The following is a 21,704-nucleotide window of genomic DNA, read 5'->3' as shown; positions in this document are numbered from 1 at the left end:
GCGAGGTGCACGGAAACGCATGCGCCACGTAATGGTTCAGAAGTGTCTGGCTCCAACACGCCCCCTAATCTAGATCGACGTAAACATTGCTGGTCTTGATGAATCAGGGCCAAAATGTATACATTTTCAAGGATTTTAGATTTGGGACAGTACCAGTTAATATATAATATATAAAGTGGATAATTGTACTTAGATCTGAATTTAATGATAAAATGAACACCTCCATAATAAATTATTACAATCAAAGACCAAAGTAAAGAAACTTGACAATGTCACCCTTATATATTTTAAAAGAAATAATACAGAAAATACAATACACTAGAAATTTTAATGCAAACTAAAGGCCCGATTCATCATTTCCATTTTTTTAAGTTACTTTTCTTTATTGCTCTTGTGATATTCATTGACTTTTTTTGTTCCAGATTATTCAAAATGGCATGTGTGTTTCAAGAATTTTATGCAAAACGAAAAATGCTCTTCATTTTTGTCTTAAACCTTTTTTGGGGCATTATATTTTACAAAATGTTAGTAAAAATGTCAGATGTTCATGCAATCTCTTCTGGTATTAGTAAAAATGTCAGATGTTCATGCAATCTCTTCTGGTATTTGTTGAGGGGGACCTGGAATGCATTTGCTCAAACATGTTTCAACTTTTTAAAGTGTTGCAATTGATGAATCCGCTCAAAACATCTAGAAATGCCAAACCCTTTCCACAGTAATGAAGATAAAAAGTAAACAGATATGAAATAGACTTTAAAAACGAGAAAAAATGTAAAAAAAAAAGTATAAGGTACAAATGAAAAGCAGATGAAAAACACCCAAAACTGAAGAGAGAAAAAATAAGGTGTAAATGCACTAATGAATTGGACTCTTTGTGTGAGGGATAATTGGCTGTAATTGATTGTTCCAAAAATATTCATAGTCCAGTATAATACAGGGCTGTGGAGTCGGTATAAAATGGACCGACTCCAACTCCTAAAATATATAATAAATTGGGTGCAGTAGTTCAATGCAGTTTGTGGGGAATATTTTTTCATAACAATTTGGGAAAGTTATGAAATGTTCTATAAATGTCTGTCCTATTCCTGATCTAAGGGTCTAGACTTTTAACTGAGATTAATCTGTGCTACAGTAAATTTATCACTTAAACATGAGCCATGTATGAGGGAGTCGGAGTCATGGAGATTGAGGAGTCGGAGGCGGAGGTTTGGCTTACCGACCCCACAGCCCTGGTATAATATACTATACTATTGAGCAAGAAATATGTATAAAAAACTTAAAGGGGTTGTTCAAGTGGTCTTAAGGTCCTGCTGCAGATTCTTAAAACCTAACAAACCACACTGTAATTTCCTTCCCTGGGACAATAGGCGAGTCTCTGCTGCTGCTCCTGGTGAGTGACATTGGCTGCCACACTTCTGTGCCATCTAACACAGCAGTGCCATGGTCTTTTTTTATACGTTACCAGTAACATAAACCTATTTTTCCAAGATATGAAATCTTGTGTACTCACAGAAGCAAAATGATGAGTTTTTAGGATCACAACAAATGTGTCAGGTTAAGGCTGTCCCATACACAGCCTTTGTAGTTAGTTCTTAAAGGGGTTGTCCACTACTTTATATGATCCCCCAATGTATTCCCTCAGGGCCCATAAGTGTTTCTCTAAATAACTTGTGGTGCCTTTTCTGCCTGTGAGAGGTGCTATCACTGGCCGCTCACAGGCATCACGTGACCCCCGGCTGCAGCCGGCTCTGACATCCTCTGATGTCACGTCAAGTTCCAGCTGCAGTACTCACTTCTGAGTTCCACGGTGGATGCTGGGTTGCGGGAGGGGTTACCCAGCACGTCACACCCGGCATCCACCACGCGCTCACGGGGTAAACCCCCCCCCCCACAGCCCAGCATGCACCGCGGGGAGCGTGTCACTGATGTCACGCCATTTGACATGGCATCAGTGACGGGTCACGTGATGCCTCTGAGCGGCCAGCCATAGCGCCGCTCAGAGACAGAAAAGGCACCGCAAGGTATTTACAAAAATACTTCTGTGCCCCGGGGGGATACATTGGGGGGGTTCATATAAAGTAGTGGACAGCTTCTTTAACATGTGTTATCTTTTTCAGGGGCTTATACTTCTTAACCTGCCATATACTGCCTGAAAAATCACCAAATAAACACTAAAAAGGTTGTACATATGCTTTTACATTTACAAATTACTTGCTGTTCATATGTTCAGTCTTTTGTGTCATGTTGGGGCTGCTGCACTGATTTATATGATACCTGGGGTGGGACTGTGGGCAGGGTCTTATCCTGCTGCTCTAGGCCAGATTAGCAAAGCAAGAAAGTTCTGCCCACAGACCGCCCCTGTCTCTGTGTCTGGCTGTCTCTATGATGAGGAATATATTTGTGCTTCGGGGCGGCCTGTGGACAGGTCTTATCTTGCTGATCTGGCCTAGAGCACCAAGAAAAGACACTGCCTACACTCAAAGCACGGGCGTATCATTAACTCAAAACTGGAAACATTGATTACACAAGAACCACAAGGCGGATTTCTTCACCTCAGGTATCATATTAATCAGTGCAGCAAACCCAACATGACACTGCCTGTAGTTTACTTAGCAAAATCCTGCTGACAGGATCGCTTTAACAACTTCAAATTTCCAAAGGCTCTGAGAAGTTAAAAGAAGTGACCTTACCATGAAATAAAACACTGACAGCCAAAGACGTGGCAAAAAACACTAAGGAAATTAACACAAAGACGCAAAATAAAACATGCTTCAAGATAAAAGGTGTCAGCGTGTCCTGAAGCGTCTTCTTCCTGAAAAACTTAGTGGGTTCACGCACATCGAAAAGACATTGTGTTCATACAATGTCAGCAGGAACATGAAGACCTAAAAAGCATTTAATAAAGGCCAAAACAGGACAAAGGGCAAAATTAAATATGTTATGGTTGTTCACATATCAGACTGAATAAAAACCGAAAAAATTGAACCACCAAGATAAATATTTCAACAATGATCTTTATTTACACACATACAGTGCCTACAAGTAGTATTCAACCCCCTGCAGATTTAGCTGGTTTGATAAGATGCAAATAAGTTAGAGCCTTCAAACTGCAAACGAGAGTAGGTTTTATGAACAGAAGCATAAATCTTACAAACCAAAAAGTTATGTTGCTCAGTTGAATTTTATTAAATTTTAAACATAAAAGTGTGGGTCAATTATTATACAACCCCTATGTTTAATATTTTGTGGAATAACCCTTGTTTGCAATTACAGCTAATAATCGTCTTTTATAAGACCTGATCAGGCCGGCACAGGTCTGTGGAGTTATCTTGGCCCACTCCTCCATGCAGATCTTCTCCAAGTTATCTAGGTTCTTTGGGTGTCTCATGTGGACTTTATTCTTGAGCTCCTTCCACAAGTTTTCAATTGGGTTAAGGTCAGGAGACTGACTAGGCCACTCCAACACCTTGACTTTTTCCCTCTTGAACCAGGCCTTGGTTTTCTTGGCTGTGTGCTTTGGGTCGTTGTCTTGTTGGAAGATGAAATTACGACCCATCTTAAGATCCTTGATGGAGGAGCGGAGGTTCTTGGCCAAAATCTCCAGGTAGGCCGTGCTATCCATCTTCCCATGGATGCGGACCAGATGGCCAGGCCCCTTGGCTGAGAAACAGCCCCACAGCATGATGCTGCCACCACCATGCTTGACTGTAGGGATGGTATTCTTGGGGTCGTATGCAGTGCCATCCAGTCTCCAAACGTCACGCGTGTGGTTGGCACCAAAGATCTCGATCTTGGTCTCATCAGACCATAGAACCTTGAACCAGTCTGTCTCAGAGTCCTCCAAGTGATCATGAGCAAACTGTAGACGAGCCTTGACATGACGCTTTGAAAGTAAAGGTACCATACAGGCTCGTCTGGAACGGAGACCATTGCGGTGGAGTACGTTACTTATGGTATTGACTGAAACCAATGTCCCCACTGCCATGAGATCTTCCCGGAGCTCCTTCCTTGTTGTCCTTGGGTTAGCCTTGACTCTTCAGACAAGCCTGGCCTCGGCACGGGAGGACACTTTCAAAGGCTGTCCAGGCCGTGGAAGGCTAACAGTAGTTCCATAAGCCTTCCACTTACGGATGATGCTCCCAACAGTGGAGACAGGTAGGCCCAACTCCTTGGAAAGGGTTTTGTACCCCTTGCCAGCCTTGTGACCCTCCACAATCTTGTCTCTGATGGCCTTGGAATGCTCCTTTGTCTTTCCCATGTTGACCATGTCTGAGTGCTGTTCACAAGTTTGGGGAGGGTCTTAAATAGTCAGAAAAGGCTGGCAAAAGAGATCTTTAATCCACACATGTGAAGCTCATTATTCTTGGTGCCTGAACTACTTCTTAATACTTTAGGGGGACCAAACAGAATTCTTGTGGTTTGAGGGGTTGAATAATAAATGACACTCTGAATTAACTTTTAACGTTTAAAAAAAAAAAAAAAAAAAAAAAAATTGCTGCAGTGCATTTCCCACTTCCAGGCTGATCTACAGTACAAATGTCACAATGCCAAGTTAATTCCGCATGTGTCAACCAGCTAAATCTGCAGGGGGTTGAATACTACTTGTAGGCACTGTAAAACAAGAAAATAAAAACATATTTAATCAAAGGGTACAGTTGTGCAGAATATGTAGTGAAAACCAGTTCAGAATAATTATAAATAACAACCCTGATTTATATACTCTTTAACAATATATACAAAGTCAGATCATAGAAAAATCCCTAATTACAAAACAATAGCACCCTCTAGTGGTTAAAAAAATGTTGTTACCATCTCATTACTGTGCAAAGTTGCAGTTGTTATTCCACCTGGCAAATAATGTGCTATACAGGTGCATCTCACTAAATTAGAATATCATCAAAAAGATAATTTATTTCAGTTCTTCAATACAAAAGTGAAACTCATATATTATATAGAGTCATTACAAACAGTGATCTATTTCAAGTGTTTATTTCTGTTAATGTTGATGATTATGGCTTACAGCCAATGAAAACACAAGAGTCATTATCTCAGTAAATTTAAATAATTACCAAAAACACCTGCAAAGGCTTCCTAAGCGTTTAAAAAGGTCCCTTAGTCTGTTTCAGTAGGCTCCACAATCATGGGGAAGACTACTGACTTGACAGATGTCCAGAAGGCAGTCATTGACACACTCCACAAGGTCCCAGAGTTCCCATTTTCATTTGGAAGTCAAGGTCCCAGAGTCGGGAGGAAGAGTGGAGAGGCCACAATCCAAGCTGCTTGAGGTCTAGTGTGAAGTTTCCACAATCAGTGATGGTTTGGGGAGCCATGTCATCTGCTGGTGTAGGTCCATTGTGTTTTATCAAGACCAAAGTCAGCGCAGCCGTCTACCAGGAAATTATAGAGCACTTCATTCTTCCCTCTGCCGACAAGCTTTTTGGAGATGGAAATGTCATTCTCCAGCAGGACTTGGCACCTGTCCACACTGCCAAAAGTATCAATACCTGGTTTACACATAACAGTATCACTGTGCTTGATTGGCCAGCAAACTCACCTGACCTTAACCCCATAGAGAATCTATGGGGTATTGTCAAGAGGAAGATGAGAGACACCAGACCCAACAATGCAGACGAGCTGAAGGCCGCTATCAAAGCAACCTGGGCTTCTTTAACACCTCAGCAGTGCTACAGGCTGATCGCCTCCATGCCACGCCGCATTGATGCAGTAAAAGGAGCCCTGACCAAGTACTGAGTGCATTTACTGAACATACATTTCAGTAGGCCAACATTTTGGATTTTAAAATCATTTTTCAAGCTGTTGTTATAAAGTATTCTAATTTACTGAGATAATGACTTCTGTGTTTTCATTGGCTGTAAGCCATAATCATCGACATTAACAGAAATAAACACTTGAAATAGATCACTCTGTTTGTAATGACTCTATATAATATATGAGTTTCACTTTTTGTATTGAAGAACTGAAATAAATAAACTTTTTGATGATATTCTAATTTAGTGAGAAGCACCTGTATATTGTGCAAACAAGCATCCCTACAAATTAGAACCTATATAAAGTCCTTCATTGTGCAGTTCATAAGACATATAAAGTGCTATTTGTCATACAGAAATGCATCTCTACCAAATATATAAACTGTAATTACATAGTCATTGTGCGAAACTGCAATCAAAATTCACAGAGCAGGTAAAATGCCATTTAGTATGCAGAGATGCATTCCTTCTGAATAGAGCACCTCTAGATGCTTTTTATTGCAACCTGCCCATATGAATATATACAAAAATAACTGCTATGTGCACTAGCACAGACTAAATACCTCCCAATAGAAAATAGACAATAAATATTATATAGTTGACTTCATATAGGTAAACAAATCAAACATAAGACATGCATACCGAAAGGGTTATCACCACTCCCTCCTTTGACGCGCGTTTCGCCAAGATGGTTTCATCAGAAAGGGCCCTTTATATAGGCTCTAATTTGTAGGAATGCTTGTTTGCACAATATATAGCACTTTATTTGCCTGGTGGAATAACAAGTGCAACTTTGCACAGTAATGAGATGGTAACAACATTTTTTTAACCACTAGAGGGTGCTATTGTTTTGTAATTAGGGATTTTTCTATGATCTGACTTGGTATATATTGTTAAAGAGTATATAAATCAGGGTTGTTATTTCTAATTATTCTGAACTGGTTTTCAACACATATTCTGTAAAACTGTACCCTTTGATTAAATATGTTTAATTAATATTAATTTTTTTTTTGTTTTATGTGTGTAAATAAAGATCATTGTTGAAATATCTTATCTCGGTGGTTCAATTTTTTCGTTTTTTTTAAGCATTTAATAAAGGCTCTTGCATATGAGAACTTCCTGTTTTAGCTCTAAAAAGATAGGTCTGTCTTTACAATGCCAGTCTAGACCTTTGTAATTATCTCCCCTGCCACCGACAAGTTTGGTAGCGGTGTGACATGAATTCTAGTGATAGGGCTTCTCGTAATAGAGTAATATGAAAATTATGGCAGAATAAGAGAAATATAGTCCATTTTACAGTGATTTGCATCCTGGGGGTGTTTGGAGAATGGAAACGCGTCAAAGCGTGGGAAATGCTAAATGAAGAAAAAATTCATGATTAAGGGTACGTAGACATCTGAAACACGTCGATGCCATGTGTCTTATAAGCTGTACTGCTGACCTTGCATGTCCTTGAAGCACATTATGTGAATAAAACATTCACGGTTCGTGGAGCTGGATTTTTTTAATTTCGAATATGGAAGAATCCACACGGTTACTTCAAACCACTGACAGGAGTCCAGCTCTCGTCATTTCTGAGCTACTCAGCCATTCCCATTTATTTTTTGGCCACGTATAGTCTTCTGGGAGAGAACCAATGTAATTCTGTGGAAAAGTCATCAGAATTTTCAACTCTACCTGGGAACACATCTGTATGTGACACAGCCTGAAAAATTCAACCTAGCTGGGCAAACCTTCACCTGATTGGAAGCCCTTCAACAATCAAGACTTTACCTGCAGTGTGTTACGGGTCCGGGTGGTGGAACCTCTGTGCGGTGCAAGGAGGGACCCAGAGGGGCGTAACTAAGTATCAACCCGGACCGACCATGGTCGAACGGCGGCTAATGACACCGTAACCAGGGAGGGACCGAGCAGAGGGACCAGGTGCTACTCTGGGGACGACCTTGTAAGAGAGCAGGTGGCTCCCACGGGTCAGACAGCTGGGACTGACCGGTATAGCGGAAGGACACAACAGGCAGGCAGGAGTCTCTGGGTTAGCTGACGGGAGATCACGGTACGTGACGGACGAAGTCTCTTGGCAAGCAGGCAGGTGGTCACGACAAGTGACAGCGGGAGCCTCCAGGTAGGCTATTAGATGGTCACGGCAAGTGACAGCGGGAGCCTCCAGGTAGGCTATCAGATGGTCACGGCAAGCAGGCTGTAGTCTCTAGGCTGGCAGGCAGGTGGTCACGGCATGTGACGGCAGAGCCTCCAGGTAGGCTAGTAGGTAACAGGCGGGTAGCAGACGTGCGCTCCCAGGTGAGCGGGTTTAGCAGACACGACAGGTAGCAGGCAGGTAACTGGCAGGTGCTTCCTGGTACGCAGGTGGACTTGCCCATAGACAGACTGGCGGATGACCGGAGGCAGACTGTCGGGCTGGAGAGTAGACAAGCTGGCAGACAGGACAGGTAGTCAGGCTGGCAACGGGACCTGAGGGCTGAAGCAGAGGTAAGTATTCTGTGCAACAACTTTGCTCGGGCACCTCCATTTTGGAGGAGGTGCCTTATATATGGGAGGTCCTCCGACTATTGGCCGGGGACTCCTTAGGACGGCGCGCGCGGTTCCTTTAAGAGAGGGGGAGCGCGCGCCCTAAGCACAGTGCCGGGGAAGGAGCGTGCGCCGGCAGCAGCGGGGAGAGGAGCGCTGGAGGACGCCGCGCCAGGAGCGGGAAGGTGAGAAGGACGGCGTCTCTGCCTGGCAGAGGGCAGAGACGCCGATGCTGCACAGTGATTGCATGGAAACTAATTCAATCACCATACTCAGACGACATGCAGGAGGCAGTCTCCTCTACCTACCAGCAGTGGGTATGTGGCTCTCTCCCAAAAAGAAAAAACACAGCAAGCCTGTGGGCCTTTGTTAGGACCTCAGCTGCTATGGCAATCTATCACTGGTTCACAATAATGTTGAAGGCACCAAAAGAGTGACAGAGGGAGATATTTCATAGTTTTATAGTTTCATAACTTTAAGGTTGAAGTCAGACGTAAAGCGCACCTGTCAGCAGGATTGTGCTTAGTAAACCACATACACTGTCAGGTGGGCGCCGTTATACTGAGTGAATTGATACGTTTGTTGATGAAATCCGTCCAGAGGTTCTTTTATAATCTTTACTTTCATTTCTGACATACGGAGGCCATACTGGGGATGTAAATTTCACTTTGTGACACAAATTACACAGTCAGTATGTAAAATAGTAGGCGGGTCACTGAAAGCACAGTGACCTGTCACAAGGCAGAGATAGGCATACATGAATACATAATGAGAGCACCAGAGCACATGCATGTCATTATGTCAGAAATGAAAGTAAAGATTATAAAAGAACCTCTGGACGGATTTCAACAAAGGTATCATTTTACTCAGTATAATGGCGCCTACATGACAGTGTATGTGGTTTACTAAGCACAATCCTTCTGACAGGTGCGCTTTAGGTCCATCAAGTTTAGCCTATAGCCTAACATGTTGATCCAGATGAAGGTAAAAAACCCATGGGGCAGACCATTAATGGCTTCATATTAGGGAAAAAATTCCTTCCCGACTCCATATACGGCAATCGGCCTAGTTCACTGGATCAACACCCCATTATAAAATCTTATATCCATAACCTGTCATATTATATTTATCAAGAAAGGCATCCAGGCCCTCCTTGAATTTTAGTAAAGAATGAACCATTACAACATCATGTGGCAGAGAGTTCCATAGTCTCACTGCTCTTACAGTAAAGAATCCAGTCTCATTGCTCTTATAGTAAAGAATGTTTGTCTGTGAATATGATTAAACCTGCTTTCCTCTAGACGTAGAGAATGTCCCCTTTTTCCCCGTCACAGGCCTAAGTGTAAAAAGATCATTATACAGATCTCTGTACTATCCCCTCATATATTTTTACACTGTAGTAAGTGTAGCGTCGACTTCCCTGCATGCTTCCCATTCTCCTCTCCCTAGGCAGGATACCGACTCACTTACTGCCTTGGTCCGCGCATCCTCTTTCTGCAGCTGCCTCCCGGGGTCTGCGCACGCCTGGCAGATCCCCGGACACTGCATTTAGGGCGCGCACGCGACCCCCGGTCTCTTAAAGATACAGCTTGCGTCATTCTAAAGTGTCCCCAGCCAATAGCTGAGAGACACTTATTATTTAAGGCACCTCCACCTGTAAGGAGGTGCCAGAGGAACGTGTTAACTCTGCTTCTTTGAAGGCTTGCTAGTTCTGAGATCCTCTGTTTTACTATACCAGTCCGTACCTGCCGGCATCTTCTGTGCCAGCCTGTATACAAGCCGTACCTGCCAGCAGCACCTCCCGTGCCTGCCTATATTCCAGCCGTACTTGCCCTGTCTTCTTGTATACCTGACGTGCCTGCCTGTACCAGCCAAGCCTTCCCATTCTTGGCCGTTCCAGCTTCCTGCTCTTTTGGGGGATCAGCTGCCATGTGTCTGAGGTCCGTCCTGGAGTAAGCACCTGGCGTCCATCTGAAGCCAAGTATAATTACACCTTCAGGGGCTCTAGTGAAGAGACAGGTGTTCGCCTAGTCATGCCCCTCCAGGCTCTCCTTGGTCCATAGCACAGTAGTTCCACTTCCTCGGACGTTACAATAAAATCACTTCTAAGCTTTCGTTTTTCCAAACTGAATAACCCCAAGTTTAATAACCTGTCTTGGTATTGCAGTCCACCCATTCCCTTAATAAACTTGGTTGTTCTTTTTTGTACCCGCTCTAGTTCAGCTGTATCTTATACAAAGGAGACCAACACTGTACACAGTATTGTAAGCATGGCTACACTAGTGACTTTTATAGAGACAAAACTATGTTCTGGTAATGAGCATCTATGCCTCTGTTAATGCATCCCATTATTGTATTTGCCTTGGCAACAGCTGCCTGACAGTGATCACTAGAGTGGAGTTGGCCATCCACCGATACACCCAAGTCTTTTTTCAGTGACAGTATTACCCAGTGTTTTACCATTTAGTACATACTTACACATTTCTTTTCCTCTGCCCGAGTGCATAATCGTACATTTATTCACATTAAACTTCAATTGCTATTTCTCAGCCCAAGCCTCCAGCTTACATAAATCCTTCTGTAATATTAAATTACCCTCCTCTGTGTTTATTGCCCTGAAGAGTTTAGTATCATCTGCATATATAGTTATTCTACTCTGTATGCCCTCTACAAAGTCATTAATAAATATCAAAAAGAAGAGGGCCCAATACTGATCCCTGTGGAACCCCAATGTTAACTGTGACTCAAACCAAGTATGTTTCATTAATAACCACCTTTTTGTTTCTTATCACTGAGCCAGTTGTTAACCCAGTTACACATATTTTCCCCTACTACCATTTTCCTCATTTTATACAACAACCTTTTGTGTGGCACCATATGAAATGCATTTGAAAGGTCCATATAGACAACATCTCACTTTATTCTAACATGCTACATGTCCTTGTTGATTAACAGCATCTTGAACTCAATTATCTCAATCAGTTTCCTAGACTTCGAAAAGAGCAGCACTGTGCATGCCCATAACCTCTTTGCTAAAATCAATCTGTCTCACTATGCCTTATAAAGCATGCCCCATTATATGGCCGCCTAATTTACCTTCACTATCTACCCACAGATAGTTCCTAGCACACAGGTGAGAAACTCACAAACAAGCACCTTCCTAGACTGTATAGAGACACTGACCATGTGGAAGCTGCGATCTTATCTCCTTTACTATCTTTAGTAATTGTTTATTACATGGGATTCTTTATGATATTACATCGGCTCATTTTCTTCCCATTCAGGTCCCTACAATATTGGATCCTATCAGTGGATATCTTCTATATAAAAGAATTTTTCTGATTGATCCATCAAGAATGGATAGGGATAGAGACAAAATGGCGGAGAGGATATTACACCTCACCCTAGAGATCCTCTTCCGGCTTACTGGAGAGGTGAGAGATTCTGATGACGTCACATTACATCATTCTTATCTATGGGAATAACAGATGGACAGAACTGGAGAGGTAAGGACTCTGGAAATGTCTGTAGTGAGATTTATTAATGTGTCTCTCCATAACCAGGATTACACAGTAGTGAAGAAGACCTCTAGTGAGCACTGTCAGGACCCTGTGTCTGAGGGATTGGAAAGAACCCTGAGCCCAATCCCGGGGTCTCTACCTCACCCCCAGATACATGAGGACATCAATGACCAGGAGATTCTAGAACTCATCTACAAGATGACTGAGCTGCTGACTGGAGAGGTGACACTGTTGGAAATGCTGGGACATTATACAGTAAAGTTATGAAGGGGAAGGGGGGATAACAGTATCACTGTATGTGTCAGGTTCCTATAAGGTGTCAGGATGTTGCCATCTATTTCTCCATGGAGGAGTTGGAGTATTTAGAAGGACACAAAGATCTGTACAAGGACGTCATGATGGAGGTTCCCCAACTCCTCACATCACCAGGTAACAGACAGGACTAAATACACACGGCCTATAATTATCTGTATGTAAAGAATTAATTCAGTCCCTGTATGTGTTTCCTCCAGATCTATCCAGTAAGAGGACAACACCAGAGAGATGTCCCCGTCCTCTTCTTCCACAGGACTGTAAGCAAGAAGATCCCAATGTTCCTCAGGATCATCAGGTAGATGGAGAGAAGTTGCCATGAGATCTCCCCTATAATATGTAGATGGCTGTGAAGGTTTTGTGCTCAGTCTTGTTTTATTGAAGTTACTAGAAGCTGAGCTGCAGTACCTGGGAATGGCCATGACATGGTTAACAGAGAAAACACTGAGTGTTTCTAATGGCCGCAATACCTGGTAACAACTGATTGATGTGGTTGCTGTTTGTCAGACTCCTACCAATCTGATGCTGATAAACCATTCTAGGGATAGGTCATCAATATCTTAGTTCTGGAGACACTTTTAGCCATTTGGATGCTGCACTCAATTCCAACTGAGGCATCTAATCGGTTAGACAGAATAATACATTGTTATACAGAGGTTTTGCAGTTTATTGTAACAGTGAACAAAATCAAATATTCAAGTCAACTAGAGGGACTAAAAAAGTTAGAAAAAATATAAAAATAAAACCTAGAAATACATCAAATATATATATATGTATGTGATATAGTTGTATCAGAAAAGATCCACATAGCAACTGCCATATAAAAATACAAATTCCAGACCTTTTTTTTTTCACCTTGTCTCACTCCAAAACAGAATAAAAAACATTTATAAAGTCATATCTACCCCAAAATGGTACTTTTTATTGCTATCACTTAAACTGCGAAAAAAACAAGCCCCTCACACAATTCCGTCAAAAGAAAAAATTATGAATCTCAGATAATGGAATCACAGTCCAAAGTTTTCTTAAGGTAAAACATTTTACGCAACTTCTTCTGTCTGTGACTTTTACAATATTTCTTTTAGGGTGAAGATCTGAACAATATTATTATAGAGACATATGAGAGTGGTGATGAGTGGTGTAAAGAGGAGATTCCTACAGACAATTGCCAAGGTAAGTAGTTTATTTATGCCCCATCTGATGAGGGATTTTGCTTAGTTTTGGACTTTGGGAGCCATTAGCTTCTATTACATAAAGTCACTCTGTGCTAAAAGGATACAGAAGATTGAGACCCAAATCACAAAGGTTGGAGGTCAATGCAATGAACATCAGGAATGCTGGTCTCCAGGGACTTGGAGGAAAAGTACAAGATGCTAAATCACCATTAACACATAACAAACCTTATGGCAAAAGTGGAAGACGAGTATCACCTTCCCAATCTTCTCATGAGCTGGTTCCAGCATGGTATAGAATACTGAAATTCGTGTTAATGTAGAGGAAGCAGTGAACAATGGTTACAGAATGTAGTAGTCAAACAAAAAGCACAATCAGCTTAATAGTTGCTTAACACACTTAATAGTATTAAATACTAGAACTTTGCAGAACTTAGTGTACCAGCATTTTCAGGTATCTTTTCAAAATAAGCTGTCATACAGTGGTGGTCAAAAGTATTGGCACCCCTGCAATTCTGTCAGATAATACTCAGTTTCTTCCTGAAAATGATTGCAATCACAAATTCTTTGGTATTATTATCTTCATTTAATTTGCTTGCAAGGAAAAAACACAAAAGAGAATGACGCAAAAATCAAATCATTGATCATTTCACACAAAACTCTAAAAATGGGCCAGACAAAAGTATTGGCACCCTCAGCCTAATACTTGGTTGCACAACCTTTAGCCAAAATAACTGCGAACAACCGCTTCCAGTAACCATCAATGAGTTTCTTACAATGCTCTGCTGGAATTGTAGACCATTCTTCTTGGCAAACTGCTCCAGGTCCCTGATATTTGAAGGGTGCCTTCTCCAAACTGCCATTTTGAGATCTCTCCACAGGTGTTCTATGGGATTCAGGTCTGGACTCATTGCTGGCCACCTTAGAAGTCTCCAGTGCTTTCTCTCAAACCATTTTATAGTGCTTTTGGAAGTGTGTTTTGGGTCATTGTCCTGCTGGAAGACCCATGACCTCTGAGGGAGACCCAGCTTTCTCACACTGGGCCCTACATTATGCTGCAAAATTTGTTGGTAGTCTTCAGACTTCATAATGCCATGCACACGGTCAACAGTCCAGTGCCAGAGGCAGCAAAGCAACCCCAAAACATCAGGGAACCTCCGCCATGTTTGACTGTAGGGACCGTTTTCTTTTCTTTGAATGCCTCTTCTTTTTTCCTGTACACTCTATGTTGATGCTTTTTCCCAAAAAGCTCTACTTTTGTCTCATCTGACCAGAGAACATTCTTCCAAAACGTTTTAGGCTTTCTCAGGTAAGTTTTGGCAAACTCCAGCCTGGCTTTTTTATATCTCGGGGTAAGAAGTGGGGTCTTCCTGGGTATCCTACCATACAGTCCCTTTTCATTCAGACGCCGACGGATAGTACGGGTTGACACTGTTGTACCCTCGGACTGCAGGGCACTTTGAACTTGTTTGGATGTTAGTCGAGGTACTTTATCCACCATCCGCACAATCTTGCGTTGAAATCTCTCGTCAATTTTTCTTTTCCGTCCACATCTAGGGAGGTTAGCCACAGTGCCATGGGCTTTAAACTTCTTGATGACACTGCGCACGGAAGACACAGGAACATTCAGGTCTTTGGAGATGAACTTGTAGCCTTGAGATTGCTCATGCTTCCTCACAATTTGGTTTCTCAAGTCCTCAGACAGTTCTTTGGTCTTCTTTCTTTTCTCCATGCTCAATGTGGTACACACAAGGACACAGGACAGAGGTTGAGTCAACTTTAATCCATGTTAACTGGCTGCAAGTGTGATTTAGTTATTGCCAACACCTGTTAGGTGCCAGAGGTAAGTTACAGGTGCTGTTAATTACACGAATTAGAGAAGCGTCACATGATTTTTCAAAGGGTGCCAATACTTTTGTCCACCCCCTTTTTTAGGTTTGGTGTGGAATTGTATCCAATATGGCTTTAGGACAATTCTTTTTGTGTTTTTTCATTGAAGACAAATTAAATGAAGATAATAATACCAAAGAATTTGTGATTGCAATCATTTTCAGGAAGAAACTGAGTATTATCTGATAGAATTGCAGGGGTGCCAATACTTTTGGCCACCACTGTATATGTGCAAATGAGTAATAGCACTATTTCTTAACATTGATGAAAAATGCAGGATACAAGTCATTCAGTTTTCTGCTTTTCCATGAGGCACTAATTTTCAGTTGTCTCTGAGCTAGAGGATACAAACTAGCGGTTAAGAAGTCTCCCATACACTGAACATACAGACTTGAGGGATTCCAGCTCTCCTCTCTTTATGTGACACATGTTCAGAGCAGCAGCATGGAGGACATTATACAGCAGGACTGAACAGTGTAGCTGCGGATGCAGGACTGGGATGAGGTAAAACACTTAGTAGAAGCAGCAGTATAGAGGACATTACAGTATAGAGTACTGCAGGAATTAAGTAAAGTCATAGATAGACCATTATTTTTAATCTTTAAAGATTCCATAATATCAGGGTCTGTACCACAGGACTGGCGTATAGCAAATGTGGTGCCAATATTCAAAAAGGGGACAAAAACTGAACTTGGAAATTATAGGCCAGTAAGCTTAACCTCTACTGTGGGTAAAATCCTGGAGGGTTTCCTAAGAGATGCTATACTAGAGTATCTGAAGAAGAATAACCTTATGACCCAATATCAACATGGGTTTACGAGGGACCGTTCCTGTCAAACTAATCTGATCAGCTTTTATGAGGAGGTAAGTTCTGGACTGGACCAAGGAAATGCAGTGGATGTTGTGTATATGCACTTTTCAAAAGCTTTTGATACGGCTCCACACAAAAGGTTGATACATAAAATGAGAACAATGGGGATAGGGGAAAATATATGTAAGTGGGTTAGGAACTGGCACAGTGATAGGAAACAAAGGGTGGTTATTAATGAAATACACTCAGACTGGGTCTCAGTTAACAGTGGGGTACCACAGGGGTCAGTATTGGGCCCGCTTCTTTTTAACATATTTATTAATGACCTTGTAGGGGGCATACAGAGTAGTATTTCAATATTTGCAGATGACACTAAACTCTGCAGGGTAATCAATACAGAGGAGGACAATTTTATATTACAAGAGGATCTATGTAAACTAGAAGCTTGGGCTGATAAATGGCAAATGAGCTTTAATGGGGATAAATGTAAGGTAATGCACTTGGGCAGAGGAAAGAAAATGTATAATTATATGCTTAATTGTAAAACACTGGGCAAAACTGTAACTGAAAAAGACCTGGGTGTATTGGTGGACAACAAGCTCACATTTGGTGGCCAGTGTCAGGCAGCTGCTGCAAAGGCAAATAAAATAATGGGATGCATTAAAAGAGGCATAGATACTCATGAGAAGAACATAATTTTACCTCTATACAAGTCATTAGTGCGACCACACTTAGAATACTGTGTACAGTTCTGGTCTCTGGTGTATAAGAAAGACACAGCTGAACTAGAGAGGGTGCAGAGAAGAGCGACCAAGGTTATTAGAGGACTGGGGGGTCTGCAATACCAAGACAGGTTATTATACTTGGGGTTATTTACTGTGGAAAAACGAAGGCTTAGGGGTGATCTTATTACTATGTACAAGTATATGAGAGGACAGTACAAAGACCTGTCTACTGATCTTTTTACTCTGAGGCCTGAGACGGGGACAAGGGGGCATCTTCTATGTCTGGAGGAAAGAAGGTTTAATCATAATCACAGACGGGGATTCTTTACTGTAAGAGCAGTGAGACTATGGAACTCTCTGCCGCATGATGTTGTAATGGGTGATTCATTACTAACATTTAAGAAGGGCCTGGATGCCTTTCTTGAAAAGTATAATATTACAGGTTATATACACTAGATTCCTTGATAGGGCGTTGATCCAGGGAACTAGTCTGATTGACGTATGTGGAGTCAGGAAGGAATTTTTTTCCCCAATGTGGAGCTTAGTGTTTGCCACATGGTTTTTTTTGCCTTCCTCTGGATCAACATGTTAGGCTATGGGTTGAACTAGATGGACTTAGTAACATAGTTTTTAAAGTTGAAGGAAGACTATGTATTATACACTAGTACTGAGCATTGTGACTGGGCTTCCAGCACTAGGCTAAGCTAAAACACTTGCTTCATCCAAGATGATGTGACGCTTTGTGCTCCTTTCTCCTCTTCCCATCCCTATAGGCTTTAATATGCTATGTAACCTGATACTTTAGTGAGCTGCATATTTAGGCTGTTTTTCAGAGTGAATTATAAGTTCAGAAGGCAGAGGGGGAAAGGAAAATCCAAAATTTGTGCAATTTGCTTCAGGAAAATGGCAGCTGTCTGCTGGATAATAGAGTTATAGGATGGAACGAAACAAATTTTATAGTCATTTTTTTCTTGGCCTCCTCAATATCTATCCCTCTGCAAGTTCTCTGATTGGCTCTTCTAGCTTTCTTCTGGCTAGTTCTTCTGTTCACTAGGCCGCCTACCATCACGTGGGGTGCAGTCCATGTAACCACACCCAATGTGACAACAAGGGCCTTAATGAATTTAAGACCTGTCCAGAAGATAGAAGAGACGGTCAAAGGATCAAAAGCGGAGGTATGGAGAGAGCTGAGGCAAGCCAAGTATAAGATTTCTATTTTAACCCCTTCCCAGAGAATTTAATTTACATCAAACTTCCCTGTTGAAATGAGCAAATCCTCCAAAATCAAATTGCCGTACTAGTTAAATAATTTTGTATTTTGATAGATCAGACTTTTATGGACATGGCAAAACAGATTGTTTATTTTTAAAAGGGGAAAGGAGAGGTGATTTGGATGTTTATGTTTTCTACATAGAGCTGGGCTACACAGAAGCACAGGAGTAATTAACATGGCAGACATGGAAGCCTTCAGAAAGCCCCTGACTGCCATGGCCCCGGGGTTGAGTTTCTACAGGCACAATACTTTATTTCCTAAATCTGAGGGCATGGTCTATTGTAAAATTCTTTCTCATTGTATCTGGGAGAATGTCCAGCAAAAGCTCCCATTCATAATTAACCAATTTTTCTTCCTTGACCATCTTCGGGACTCCTCCTAAGTTAATATTATATTGCCTGAATCATTCATTTTTCAAGATTTCAGGTACACCTTCATCTTTTTTCTGCAATATACTTTTAGATTGTGATCTGATTTGCCACCGTCTTAGTCAATTGATAATTACATTTTACTTTTTTTTTATGACAACATTTTTATACCAAGTTTTATATAGAAATGATGAAAAAAATGTAACTAATTAATAATGATCAATTGGGTTTATTATTGGCAGATAACTATACCAGAAGCTCCAATGTTAAAGCAGATGATCATAGTATCACACAAGATATAACTGAAGATCCTGTCAATATCCCAGATATACCCCCAGCCCTTCTGAATACATATCTTGCAACTTATCCTTTTATACAGATCCCTTATTCTGACTCCTTACAGATTGTTAACCAGAAGAAAAGTTGTGGCAGGGAGTTTCTAAACCAAAGAACTCGCACAAGAAAGAAGTCATTTTCATGTTCAATATGCGGGCAATGTTTTACCAAAAAATCTAATCTTGCTGATCATAAAAAAGCTCACACAGGGAAGCAACCACATTCATGTTTAGATTGTGGGAAATGTTTTACCAAGAAATCAGATCTTGCTGTACATCAGAAAAGTCACACAAGGAAAAACATATTTTCTTGTTCAGAATGTGGGAAATGTGTTAGCCGGAAATCAGTTTTACATCAGAGAACTCACATGGGAAAGAAACTATATTCATGTTCTGAATGTGTGAAATATTTTAACCGGAAATCAGATCTTGTTAGATGGCAGACAAGTCACACAGGGGCAAAGCTATTTTCTTGTTCAGAATGTGGGAGATGTTTTAGTCAGAAATCAAAGCTTCTTACACATAAGAGGGTTCACATAAAGGAGAAGACATTTTCATGTTCAGTATGTGGGAAATCTTTTATCAAAAAATTGGATCTTGCTAAACATCAGAGAATTCACACAGGAAAGAAACCATTTTCATGTTCAGAATGTGGGAAATGTTTTAGCCAAAATTCAAATCTACTAACACATCAGAGAATTCATACAGGGGAAAAGCCATTTTCATGTTCTGAATGTGGGAGATCTTTTACCCAGAATTCAAATCTTCTCACACATCAGAAAATTCACATAAAGGAGAAGCCATTTTCGTGTTCAGAATGTGGAAAATGCTTTGCCAAGAAATCAAATCTTGTTACACATCAGAGAAGTCACACAGGCGAGAAGCCATTTTTATGTTCAGAGTGTGGGAAATGTTTTAGCCAGAAATCAAATCTTGTTACACATCAGAGAATTCATGCAGGGTGGAAGCCATTCTCATGTTCTGAATGTGGGAAATGTTTTAGCCAAAAATCAAATCTCTCGGCACATCAGAAAACTCACACAGTGGAGGAGCCATTCTCATGTTCTGAATGTGGGAAATGTTATTCTCAAAAATCAGATCTTGTTAAACATCGGAAAAGTCACAGAGGGCAGAAGTCATTTTTGTGTACCATGTGTGGAAGTTGTTTTACACAAAACTCAGCTCTAATTGCACATCAAAGAGCTCACATTGGAAAGCATTGTTACAACCTGAACGTGAGAAATGTTTTACCCACAAATAACTTCTTCTTAAACATCAAAGAACTTACGCAGGAAAGTAGTAAGTTTTTAACTGATATATAGAACAAGAAAACATGCAATTGCTGTATTGAAGTTATCTCTCAAATACTTCAGAGAAGTGGTAGCTACTCCAGAAGTCAATGCTCGACCCTTTAAGGAGCCCTGCAACATGACTAGGTATGTATAGTAGTATTCAAAATAATAGCAAAATAATTGCATGCTTCTCTTACTATGGTCCCGGATCTATTTATCGCATACCAGGCATCATGAACCAGTTTGCATATATTAAAATACTTGAAGAGGTCATGTTGCCTTATGCTGAAGAGGCTATGTCCTTGAAATCTGTGTTTCAACAAGACAACGACCCTAAACAGACCAGTAAACTAGCAAAATCTTGGTTCCAGTAAAACAAAATTGAGGTTATGAAGTGGACCTTAATCCACTTGTGGGTTGACATCAAAAATTCTGTTTCTGAGGCAAAGCCAAGAAATGCCAAAAAATTGTGGGATGTAGTCAAAGCATCCTGGGCTGGAATAACAGTTGACAGGTGCCAGAAGTTGGTTGACTCTATGCAACGTAGATGTGAAGCAGTTCTAAAAAACTGTGGTAATACAACTAAATATTAGTATATAGAGGGAACAACGGCACTCCTTAGTGTGTGTCAAGTGCACGGATAGGGTCCCAATCCTAATAATACAGAACTTCACAACTAAATATTAGGTTTGTGACTTACAGGAATGCTAAATCTTAAAAAAAAAAAAAGAAAGTACATATTGTGAGTTTGTAAAGACAAATGCAGACACTGCTATTTTTTTGATCAGTCCAATGTTAATTTTTTTTGTACACTTCTCCTTTGAATTAGAAAACAGTGTGCAATGTTCCCAATGCATGGAAATAAAAACTAGTATAAAGATTTTGTGCTTAACTCATGTTTTTGAACGCACTGCTATTATTTTGAACACTACTGTATGCATTGCTAATAAGACTCCATACTCAACAGGGTTATTTAAGGACATTTAGCAGTTTCCTCTTGCCCATTTTCACTTGTGCATGAAACAAGGACCATGCTTAGAATGGAAGACTGGTCTCCTGACCTGAGCTAACCACATGATATTCATAGATCTGTGTATTTATGGCCAACACTATTATTAACAAATTTGGCATGCTGGTGTAGATAAATCACATGCAAACATACAAAGGATTCTATATTTTTGTTTTCTCAAAATAAACTTGGAGACGAAACTGTCCCCATTGCTAGGGCTATTTTGGAAAGAAATCTCACCCCAAAGCCAAAAACTATACAAAAAAATGCAATTTATTTTTAAAGAAAGTTGCCTTTTTACTGTTTGTTTTGTCTGCATGAACTCTCTACCTTATGTAGTTGCACTCATCAAGATTTGTGTCTTTTTTTATTTGTCTTTTTGTAATGTGTACCATTTAATAAAGTTGTCTGATTTAACTTCCTTGTGTGTCCAGGATAATTCCTGATCTCTCAATCTGCCTCAGAGTTTGTTGAATAACACTTTAAAGATCATATTATCTGAACAGTTTCTAGGAATATAGCTAGCTGAACATATGCTATATTAGCAATTTTTCTAAAGAATTTATCAAAAAGTTGGAAATTTTTCCACATACCATTTTTGTGAAAAATATATGACTTTTTACAACACAAAGTGGGCATGGCTTTGGCCCCAAGTTTTTAATTTTCAAAAATAATAATAGCAGAACATGAGTGGTACAATTT

At 40.7% G+C, this 21,704-nt stretch overlaps 1 protein-coding gene across 2 annotated transcripts in view; it reads left to right on the top strand.

Moving 5' to 3' along the window:
* The window catches only part of LOC141270520 (uncharacterized), an 85,854-nt gene extending 64,433 nt beyond the window's left edge, over window positions 1-21,421 (top strand). For both annotated transcript variants that reach the window (XM_073680548.1, XM_073680549.1), the window contains exons 2-7: window positions 11,579-11,728; window positions 11,858-12,037; window positions 12,121-12,244; window positions 12,328-12,425; window positions 13,213-13,300; window positions 18,609-21,421. In XM_073680548.1, the coding sequence (XP_073536649.1) occupies window positions 11,651-11,728; window positions 11,858-12,037; window positions 12,121-12,244; window positions 12,328-12,425; window positions 13,213-13,300; window positions 18,609-20,023 (1,983 nt within the window). In that variant the 5' untranslated portion in view covers window positions 11,579-11,650 and the 3' untranslated portion in view covers window positions 20,024-21,421. The remainder of the gene's footprint in view (window positions 1-11,578; window positions 11,729-11,857; window positions 12,038-12,120; window positions 12,245-12,327; window positions 12,426-13,212; window positions 13,301-18,608) is intronic.
* Window positions 21,422-21,704: the final 283 nt, after the last annotated feature.

The sequence above is a fragment of the Phyllobates terribilis genome, unplaced genomic scaffold (assembly GCF_046119375.1).
Source record: "Phyllobates terribilis strain yellow unplaced genomic scaffold, ASM4611937v1 Scaffold_5__5_contigs__length_657084704, whole genome shotgun sequence".
NCBI classification, from domain to species: Eukaryota; Metazoa; Chordata; class Amphibia; order Anura; family Dendrobatidae; genus Phyllobates; species Phyllobates terribilis.
This window is presented reverse-complemented; position numbering and strand designations above follow the sequence as displayed.